The sequence below is a fragment of the Panulirus ornatus genome, chromosome 31, assembly GCF_036320965.1.
Source record: "Panulirus ornatus isolate Po-2019 chromosome 31, ASM3632096v1, whole genome shotgun sequence".
Classification (NCBI taxonomy): domain Eukaryota; kingdom Metazoa; phylum Arthropoda; class Malacostraca; order Decapoda; family Palinuridae; genus Panulirus; species Panulirus ornatus.
In genome coordinates, this window is record NC_092254.1 from 6,460,564 (window position 1) to 6,471,939 (window position 11,376).

Sequence of the window (11,376 nt, forward strand, 5' to 3'; positions counted from 1 at the left end):
GATGTAACAAAGACTATTTGCTGATGTAAAGCTCTAAATGAAGCAAAGTTCCATAGAGAAACGAAGCACTACATAAAGCGAAATGAAATTCTTAATGAAGCAAAGCTTCAAAAGTAGCTATTCACCAACACTAACCCCAATATCGTTACATAAATTCTGGTATTATTAAGACAACGCGCTGAGGATATGCTGAAGTTTAGCCTCTCTCTCGTCTTTGGACGAGTTTCATTTTGGACAACGCCCCTAAATTTTCAGAATACAACGTGGGAGGAGACGAAAGCAGATCTGCTTACTGGTCCAACAAAGGGCCACTTTAACCTCTTCGTCACAACAGTTCAATCCATTAGTATACAGTGACCTTTGACCTAATCCTTAAAGATCAAGTCAAATGCTTTCAATACTTAAAGGCCACCGTATCGTTGTGCTCCGGGCTGGTATCATGGGTCGCACCATGATGCTGTAAAGTCGTCCTTTCGTGCTTATGTACTTAACAGTAGTAATTCAAGGCAATTCAAGGCAAGAATAACGTGGCACTAACTGCTGCAGGAGCTTAGCACTAGTGCTAAGAGACTGGAAGTTATCCTGAACAGAAAATTAGCTGAATGATTCATCACAACATCCATTCTTGTTTTGTCTGCTAGGGAAAGAAATAAAAAATTCCCTGGGGCAAGCAGACTCAACTTTCATTAGAGACACTTTTAGACCACAGCTTGCCTAGGTGTCAAACACAATCAGTATCCCAAGTTTGCTCACGCCGACATAAATCGTTCTTGGTGCATCCCCAACGCAAACAAATTCAGAACGCTCACCCGCCCCACACCAGTCTGCATGGAAAATAAATTCAATTTCCTGCCTAGGACCAAGTGCTGATAGTATACAGCCGCACGCTGTCATCATTTTGACAGACTTACTTACCAATACCAGCAAAAACAAATTTTTCTTCAATATTTCTCTACATTTTCTAGAGTGAAAACATTTGAAATCTCTTCAAATAGGCCTGGCTAATGAAATCACTTCAAATAAGCCTAACTTAACTTATAATCAATTACCTTACAATACTGACACTGCATTTTCTCCCTCATTATTAGAGACAATACGCTCTAAGGATGGTATCGTCGTGCGCAAGGGATTACCTCGCGTCGTAAAGTATATATATATCCTTTGCCCAAAGCACAAAGACAGAAAGAAGCGAGACAAGCTCAAGGTATTGGAGACGTGGGCGTCAGGTTTCCTCCTGTGTGTCCTTAGCGACACACTTTTGTATACGTACAGAAGGCGTTTCCAAATACAGGCCACACCAACCCGCGTTGTGACTGACAAGCTGTTATCTGCTGGCAGATCATAATAAGAATCGATGGGTTGCTTTTACTATTTTCGTTATGTGTGCGCACGCGTCTTTTGATATCCACAAAAGGGAAGAGATGTCACTTTTTTCATTTTTGAACAATGAAGAGCTGACTCCCTACATCGTTAACAGCAAACACAAATCTTTAAGTAGCACAGAAATTCTACGTCATGTGCTATGTGAAATTAAAATACATTTGACCAAAAGTAAACTCACTCAGGACCCCTTCTGCCTGGGGTACAAGTGGCTAAACTTGTGCCAAGTTTAGGAAACAATAATGTGGGTCCTTACCCGGAACGCTCAGAGGGAATGCGACGATGAGGGGTAAGTGTCATATAGGAACAGCTTAAGAGAAAAGTTTAGGGTAGGTAATGTGTGAGAGGCTGGGTGAGGCGGTCCACCCTACATGAGCGATCCACACTCCACATGAACGCTTTCCACCCTTGTGCTAATCCCAACTGGGGTGGTATTCGCTGTGGATGGTTTAATCTTGCTCACAGCCGCATGTGTGTTGCTGCTGCTTCTGTTACTCTCAGTAACTGCTGCAGTTACTCCTGTTGTTTATATGAAAGTCAATGTCACACATATTAACAAATGCTGTTGTTAGGTATTGCTTCTCCTGTGCTGCTGCCCCTGATGCTCTAACGTCTACTGTCAATGCTGCACAGCATATGCTTCTTCCACCATATGATTTCAGGCAAATGTCTAAGGTTTAAGATTGCCTCCTCTAGCATTATTCCAGAAAGGCAGCCATTTTCAAGTCAACAAAAGACATCAGGAAAACTCTCTTCTTCAAAGAAGCCCAAGGTTAGGTAATTTACGTTTGAACCTGGTTATAAACAACAGGATTTGTGTTAGCATCAAAAGCATTACCTTGCACAATTCACCCAACACTAAGCTTGCATGTGGCTAAGACTGAAATCTTCACAGCTGTTATGAACATGACAGCCGAACAACTTCCCATATGTTCACTGTTTCATTCCTTCCTTGTTGTCAAGACACCTATGTATAAATTAGTAAGTGACAGAGGGGAGTATGGGAAAGTCCACTCATCTGCATACAACCACAGAATCACAACACAGAATCCTGACACAAAGAAAAAAATGTAGCACTACTTGAAGCAGCTACAATAATGGTTTGCTCAAAACAATGTCTCATACCCACAGAAATCACTTGTCACTCTTTTAACCCTGGACAGAGTGAATCTAACCTGAAGCCTCACATTAACATGATTGATCAACCACTTCCACTAAAAAAGAAAAAATCTGTATGAGATATCGTACACAACATACGTAAGCCAATGGAAAATTAATTCCTTGGGACCTCCACACACAATTCGTCCACTCCACCTAAACTATGCCTTACCTGCTTGGTAACCCATTCTTTCAAAATATACATTACTTCAAACCACACTCACTAAAGCAATCAGATGAATCATCTGGTTGCTTAGCAACCACAAATATTCAACACTACACAACAAAAAATTACTTTAAATACAACTCCATATCAACATGCTTGACACCCACATCTATGCAAGAGTACAAACTTTCATCTAAGCCACTTATAACTGCCCATCCCCAATGACAACTTCATGATGAGTTTATATAAACTTTGTGTTTGCTCCTATGATGGCAGCAGTGCTAGCCAATGTCAGTGTGCAAATATTAGTGTAGAGGTAAGCAGTCCTATGCAGTCATGGAACCTGTACATGCAGGTAAAGGTAGAAAATACTTGATAAGTTGTATGGAAGAGTGGTAGTAACAGTATCAGACAGGGAAGGAGCAATGTGGCATTATGAGAGGTAGAGGAGGTGTGGACCAAAACACTGCATTGAAGAATTTGTAAGAGAAATACTCAGAGAAAGCACTGAAATTATTTGTGACATTTAAGTATCTGGTGAAAGAATACAATAAGATTGACTGAGGTGCCTTGTGGAAAGTGCTACAAATATGGAGAATGGGAAAGGATACTAGAAGTACTGAGTGGTCTCCATCAAGATAGTAAGGTGTGTATGCAAATAGGAAAGGAGAAGGACGAGTGGTTTCAAGCAAAGGTGAACTGCATGAAAGGTACATGATGTCACCAAGAATGTTTAGTCTGTTTATGGATGGGGCGGAGGGATGTAAATGCAATGGCCTTGAGGAGAAAGGCAAGTCTACAGTATACAAGAAGGGAGTGAACCTGGGATGTAAGTCAGCTGTAATTTACAGATGAGACAGCTCTGGTGGCAGATTTTTAAATAAGAAACTGCTGAAACTGGTGTCTAGATTTGGGAGAATATGTAAAAGGAAGAAACTTAGTGTATGTGAATCAAAGTAAGGTTATGGGGTTTAGCATAGAGGAGAAATATGTTGGTCTGAGTAAGTCTGAATTGGGAGAACCAGAGGAAGTATTTTAGATACCTACAAGTGGACATGGTAGTGCACAGGATTATGGGAGCTGAAATGAATCATTGGATGAGTGATGGGGGCAAGGTCCAGGGTGTAATGAGCAATGTGTGAAAATATGAGTCACAGCATGTGGGAGCTGATAGGAAAGCAGACTCAATGGCACTATGGAACATCAGTCATGGCCCTAAATAGAAAAGATGAGAAGAGGGAGGATGAATTGGAAATGAAATGCTTAAGGACAATATGTGATGTGAGGTGGGTTCAATGCATAAGGAATGACAGAAAGGTGGGATAATTAGCTGACTAAGACTGAAAGACCTGCAAAGGGTGTGCTGAAATGTTTTGATAATATGAAGATAAGTGAAGAGAGCTGTATGCACCTGGGCATGAGAAGAAAGATCATGAGGAGCAAGTGTTTTGAGAGCAGCTGAGTGAGTGTGTTAGCAGTTTTGATGCACGAGACTGGGTTATAGTGATGGGTGATTTGAATACAAAGGTGAGTAATGTGGAGGTTGAGGGAATAATTGGTATACATATGTTGGAAGAGGAGGGAACAAGGGGGAAGGGTAGACTCAGAAGATGGAAGGATGGAGTGAAATATTTTTCAAATTATCTGGACTGAAACGTGCAGGAGGGTTTGAGGCTTGTATGGGAAAGAGTTGATTAGAGCTAAGTTGTATGCAGGAGGTGACATGCTGTCAGTGGGCAGAACTAGGGCATTAGTAGTGGTCTGGGTAACCACATAAAGGTCTGCAGGGCTTGGCTCTGGATAGGGGTTTCTAGTTTCAGTCCATTATATATAACACCTAAAGAGATAAGAATATGGCAAGTCACCAACTGCTCTTGGTGCTACCTTCCAATGTGATAAACAGCAAAGCAGTAGTGCATGAAAAAAGTATTTTTTCATCCAAAAGCTAGCAAAGTTATCCTTTGTCAGCCTGCAGGATGGTCTTCATGATTCAAATTCTGTAAAACTGATTCCATTTAAGCTGCACTCCCTACATCTGCTAAATCTACCCTACAAAAATATATGGAAATGGAGTGAATGATAACAAATAAAAAGACTAACAGGTAAAATTACAATGATGAAATGATGGGTGAACAGGTTAATAAATGGACAGACCAGATAAATATTCTCATGGTAAATGGCTCATCTATGTACTGAAAACTAACACACACACTTACTGACAATACAGTAACTGAATCTTTTTCATGTTATATCTACTAAAAACGTTTGGAAACCATTTACCAGTCAAAGTTATTTGCTACCAACAAAAGGAAATGCTTTGAAGCCATCTTCCCAAGACCAACACAAGTTATACAATATGAATTCCTGTCTAAACACCCTTAATGTCTTGCATGGAAATTCAAGATGCTGGCAGCAAGGAAACTACTGAGTGCTCTAACTTTATCAAATAAATCAATCATGTTAAACAAATACGGATTTGTAATAATACACACACGAGTCTATATTTTTTTTTCTTTTTGAGGGAGTATATCAAGGGGTACATATGTAAGGAATGTCTTAATGGAGGTATCTACAGAAATACAAAGGTTTACGTAATGGTCTGTTCATGACACTTGCTCTATATAAATATAAAAAATTATGATTTGTGGGTGTGATTTGACGTTACAAAAAAATTCTGCAGATACTTTCAAACTTTAAATGCAGATACTGGGGGAAGGCAAAGAAAGACAGCTTAATGGTAACATCTTCACGCTCTTATTTGATAAACAAATCTCTCTATGATGCAATTAAAGTAGAGGTATTCAAGAATAATCTATCTTAACAAATGGGTTAAATGAAGTTTTTCTATCCATGGCTTAATGCTCAACCTACCTATTTGTTGATAATATAAAATCAAAAGTATGAAAGTAAGCTAATGTGCTGGGATGTACCCATGATATGCTAATGAAGTTCACTGTGAGAAATATCAACTGAATAGTTCCCGTTATAGTAATACTGTTTCGAGAGTTCAGTGTGCAATCTGAAGAGTAGAATAATAAAAGCCATTTCTGCCACATTTCAAATTTGGTCTATAGCATACATAAGTTGGAATCTTTCTTCCTGCAACAGACTGACTCGAGAATGTACTAACAACACTACCAGGTACTCTTTTCTATCCTCAAAGACATAAACACAAAAGTTGTATCAATGATAAAGCTTTACTAAAATGTTCCCCTACCATTCTTAGGTGATACAGAAGAAAGAAATTTTCCATCAACCTTCTCATCTTACAGAGTTCCAACAATATTTCTATGAACCATCTCATCTTACATGATTCCAAAAGGCTTTTTCTTTCAAGCATGAAATAATCTCATACGAATATCTCTATAACCTTCAGACGAAGTTTCAAGGCATTACATATTGTACACTTCCACTGATTAAGACAAATTGGAGGATGCCTAAAAAGCCATGTCTGCCTTGTATGAATGGATAATCATCAGAATTTTTCCAATATGAATTACGAATGTACTGAAATACTGTAAGAACTACCTTCAACCCAATTTAAAGGAAATCTTTTTTATCTTCATTAGTCACTCTTCAAAAATTGTTGAAATTCTGTATGAGACTTGCACAGATTTAGTGGAACTTCTAACAACACAAAAAATACAGACAGGAGCATTCATAGTTGCTAACTTAAACATCTTTTGAAACTAACAATTTCATTACTAAGACAGGGTTAGTACTAAAACCACCATAAATTCTACTGCTCTCTTTCCCAAATTCTGGTGTACTTTATAATCTACATAAATGTTACGAAAATCTATTTTAGTACCAAGATCATACTAAGTAACAAATGTTTCAGTGTGCAGATCTTATATAAATGCTTCTCTAATCCCCTTCCAACATCTTTGATTTAATATGTACAATCATCTACCTCAAACATCTCTTACCCCAAATGATATTATAACAGCTACAGTAAATTACCTAAAAGTATTGTGGGTTACATGTAATCCAGTGAGCACTCTGTTTCTTCTGAGCTGTCTTATGGGTATCAAAGAGACTCTTGTAAACTTCTGAAGCCTTTGGGTCTGAAGCAACACTGAATCCTGCAGACCTGATCTTCTCAAAGTCCTTATCTCTTAGAACAGCAGATGCCATGCCATTGACACGAAGTGCTGACTTGCTAACATCATTGCTTGAGCTAGCTCCTGCAATCAAATTAAAGTTTTTATTAGTCACTATTTATTAACATTCTTATGAGGTAATGAAATATTTCACACCTTTGCTACAATTAACAGTACAAAACACAACTCATCAGAGTTTAGTAGCCACAGAAATCCACACAGAATATGTTGAAAAAAAAAGTCTGAGTTGCAATACATTACAACTAAGAGAACATTAATCCACAATACTGTCTACAGTTACATGTGTTGGATGACAATTCAGTGTGTTTTCATTTCCCCCCAAAATTAAAGATGTACTTAACCTTAAACACTAAGTTTCAGTTAGGAAATCAGTTTTATGGTAACATAGTCAAGTGGACAGGATGGAAATGAAAAGAGTGGCTAAGGCACTGTATGTAACTAGAAAGAAAGAAGGGTTGGAGGAAAATTAAGAGATATGCAAAAAGAAAGCAGAGGAAAATAAGGAAGGATGTGAGACTCAGTAATTGGATATGCATTTAGCATGTGCTAATATGAAGAAAGGCATAAGGATGTGTGGAAGCAGGATCTTTGCTGAAAAATCTGCCCTAGTCAACCGGCTGAAAAGTGAGAAATAACATGCTGGACTCAAACAAGGGCTTAGAAATTAATTCCTATAAATCAATAAAAAAAGGGGGTGAGGGGGAACTTACCATCAGAAAATTTAGCGGCTTTCTTTCCTTTGCTACTGCTAGAACCTGATATTCCATCATCCTCCCCATCAGCTGGCCTTTTGCTCTCCTTCTTAGCCTTTTTCTCTGCCTTAGCTGCAGCCCGGCGAGAAAGCATGTTCAATTTGACAAAATCTTGTTCCTCATCAGAGGGATTGAGAGGGATAATATTCTCCTCTTTGTATGGCTTTCCACATTTGTGACAAACCTCAGACTTGATTTCCTTCAATGCTCGCTCTGAGATTACACAGCCACAAGTCCACACAAAAGAAAAACGATATTTGCCATTCATCTCCAGTGAAGTAACGGGACAAATGTATTCTGCTGCTTGATGATCAGTGTATGCATCTCCTTTGTTGGCTCCTCCTGGCCTGTAACCAGGGTTGGGTGTCAAATTCAGTTCCTTTATATCTTTCAATCCTCTTATGTGTGATATGCCTGGTTCACCTGATTTATCTAACAGTCGAGTAAGGATCTCTTCTTTGTTGTATATGCGTCCCATTTCACATGCAACAATAGGTGCTTTCAAGGGAGACTGGGAAACTGCACAATGCCGCCATCTGTACAAACGCTCTGAGTTCTTGTCTTTCTGTTGGAGAAAAAGATCATTTTAAAAATACTATACTATAAAATGAGTGAATGTTACTGCTTATGCACTATCTGAGTATCTTAATCTGTAAATACACAAATACATGATCTTAATTGTGTGTCATAATGCAATGCTTAATATGTTCAAGATCATCATAAGATTTCTAAAGACTAAACTGTTTTCTGTTCACTAACTCTTTACACAGTCTCAATATCAAACTTTGCTAACTAAGCATACAGAACCAAAACATAATGCATTTTGTCCCCAATGAAATGAGCCAGCAGATTACCCTAACAAATGCTTTTAATGACCAAAATGGCACAGGCAAAAACAAGTGCCAATCAAAGACCATTTCAGGTAAAGAAGAAACATCAAAAACAAAATGCAGAAATCAATCAGGAATCTGCAAGTGTTCATAAACCTGACTTACAGTTAGAAAAGTTAGAGGAAGAGAAAAAGATTAAAAGGGGAAGAGTATTCCACAGATTAGCTATTTGAAGAAAGGAGATATCACTAAGATCAATCTTTGAGTGGCTGGTCTCCACACAGAAACTGCGGGAAGTAGCAGCCAGATGTGTACCTTAGGGGCAAATACAGATGCTTTGTCTAACATTTTCCAACCTTTTTTCTATTCTCTGTATATTCATTACACCATCATTTCAGAACAAAATCACTCAACATCCAAAGACAGTGTCAAAGCATTGCTAAACTAGTGATTTACCTTTCCCTAGTCAGTGATATTCCAAAGATAGATTTCTACCAATAACTTTGCAGAAATCTCCATAAGAACACTTCTGTGTATTTTACCTTTACATTTTCATCAGCTTTAAATATCAACTGAGTTTGTTCTGCTGTGCTAGTGCAGTGTTTTGAGTACATAGCAAATTGTGGAACATGAATTTGAGCAGTTCATTTTATGAAATAATAATTGATAAGGTGATAGTACTAAAGATTAAGCGTACTTGGCATGGGGTTAATTTGTATAAAAGTTTATACATGTAAATATTCAACAGAATTAAAAAAAAAAAACTTACCTAGTACCAAGAACGACATTCGAAATATATTTGTGTTGCTTAGGATCACATGGCCACTCACACTGTCATTTATATTTTGACAATCACCATTTTTATGGTAATCTATCATGGGTACAACAGGTATGTTTCCACTAACCTACTATACAAGATAAGTCTTAACTATTTGGAAGGTTAGGTAACGAGTTCATAGGTTCTTTAGTCTTTACCAAGTGATTTACCTATTTTTACAATAACCAACTCCGTATTTTCCCTATTATGCTACTACCGCTTAAGTCAATATCAGTTCATAAAGTACAATGTTCAACCATAAAAAGTTGAGCTATGGAACTGTTCTCTATATAATCAATACAATGGAGTATTTTGGGAAAAGGCAAAGTTAGTCTATTGCAGACAAGACATGCTATACTACTATTAAACCTACTATCGTGACCGGACTGAACATGACCTAGTTTGAAGATTCGTTAGAGCTGGTGCCATTGGTAAACAACGCCTCGTCTCATCCACTGTTATCCTCTCGAAATATAATACTGGCACCGAGGAGCATATGTAATTACTTAGACCAATAAAGACTTAAACTACACTCTATCGAGGAAAATGAATAACTACTTTCATTGTTACACGATAATAGTCCACTATATACTACCTCCTCAGGCTTCTTCTTGGTCCTGACTAATTCGTCCCTTCTAGGTATCGTTCCTCCATCACATCCCATGGTTAACTGGTCCTTGTCACTGGTAAATCTTCTTCCTCTTCTTGTCAAATATTGAGTTTACACTAAGACTCGGTGCTATCTATATTAAATGTGAAATTTGCGTCAACTTATTCGACCTCGGGATCTACAGTCGTCTTGTTATGATACGGATCTTGTTTTGATTCGTACTGTTGGTTCTTTCACGGATACCATTGACAGGTGATACGTTATTTAACGAATTTTACTATAGTTTTGCTATATTTACCTCCTAATTCCAGTAAAATAAAGTTAATATATCTATATGCCATAATTTAGCTCTCGCTTTGTTTTTGCATGGTAAATGTACTATTTTCCAAAATGTATGCTTTGCCCATTTTTTTTTTTTCTGACTGATATTTGGAAAACGGGACATTAAAATGTGATCCATCTTTTATTACTAAACTGCAAAGGATCTCGCATAAAAATTTCCTGTTAGCCCTCCTTTTTAGCTAGTTCTCGTAATGAGTAAAGTTCAAGGATGGATTACCATATGTGTACAACTCTCTCCCTATACCGCAAAATTACGTAAACACGTTATTTATCATGAAAAAAGCCAATAAGAAAAATAAGTTGTATCATTTTTCGAATTTGTACGTTTCACTGATTTTACTGGAGTGTCTCAGAATCAACAGAACTTTCCTTAAACTTTCTTTGTCATTTGTCGCTTATGTTTTAAAATTGTCGGTCTAAATTATCTTGTCCACCCATTCTTTGGTTTTCCCATTTGCATTAATGGCATATTTAGTGATAAAGAAACAGGGTGTTCTACCGCAATTATTCCTCTCCTGCTTGTGTGCATCCCGTGGTTAAGCTTATTAAAGGGTGATTATTCTATATATATATATATATATATATATATATATATATATATATATATATATATATATTTAGCTTTATCGGGAAAGATTTATTGCTTAAATATTTTCAGTCAAGTAAATAACAGGATCTGGTATCCTATGACGTAAGGTTTTTAACAACCATCACTGAAAAGCAAAGATCCTGGACAAATACAAAAACCTTTCTAAACCATTATACATTAACAGGCAAAACGTGCGTTATAGAAATCTTTAACAAAGGTTTAGTACAGGTCATCAGCAGTTAGGAATCTCTAAATTGAGTCCTACTCTTCCTCCAACAGGATACCCTAAACCATTTAAAGTTAGGTATAATTATGCACAAGGTTGCTGCTTGTATACTCGGGTCATTCCAGAAACAATAGGCAAATAAAGAAGGCCAGGGGGTTACAATCACCAAGAAGTTTGTATTTCAAGAATCAACTTAACCTTATTAACATATCTTCCAAATATTTGATATTTTGTAAGGGCATGCCAGGGAGACTGGGGTGTTTTTTTTGGAATATTGTACTTCCTAACGGTGTTATTTCAGTTATGTTAAATCACACCTTTGCTCCTGTAAAGTCTTGTGCCTCTGCTATACAGCAGTCTCAAATATTAACTGGGTGTAAAT

The 11,376-nt window shown here is 37.5% G+C and overlaps 1 protein-coding gene across 1 annotated transcript; it reads right to left on the reverse strand.

Moving 5' to 3' along the window:
• Positions 1–5,197: 5,197 nt before the first annotated feature.
• On the reverse strand, positions 5,198–10,060 carry LOC139758778 (replication termination factor 2). Its single transcript, XM_071680565.1, has 3 exons — positions 9,823–10,060; positions 7,539–8,145; positions 5,198–6,891 (listed from the first exon to the last, which is right to left on the reverse strand). Exons 1-3 carry the CDS (start codon positions 9,889–9,891, stop codon positions 6,668–6,670), a joined length of 900 nt encoding a protein of 299 aa, XP_071536666.1. The 5' UTR covers positions 9,892–10,060; the 3' UTR covers positions 5,198–6,667.
• Positions 10,061–11,376: the final 1,316 nt, after the last annotated feature.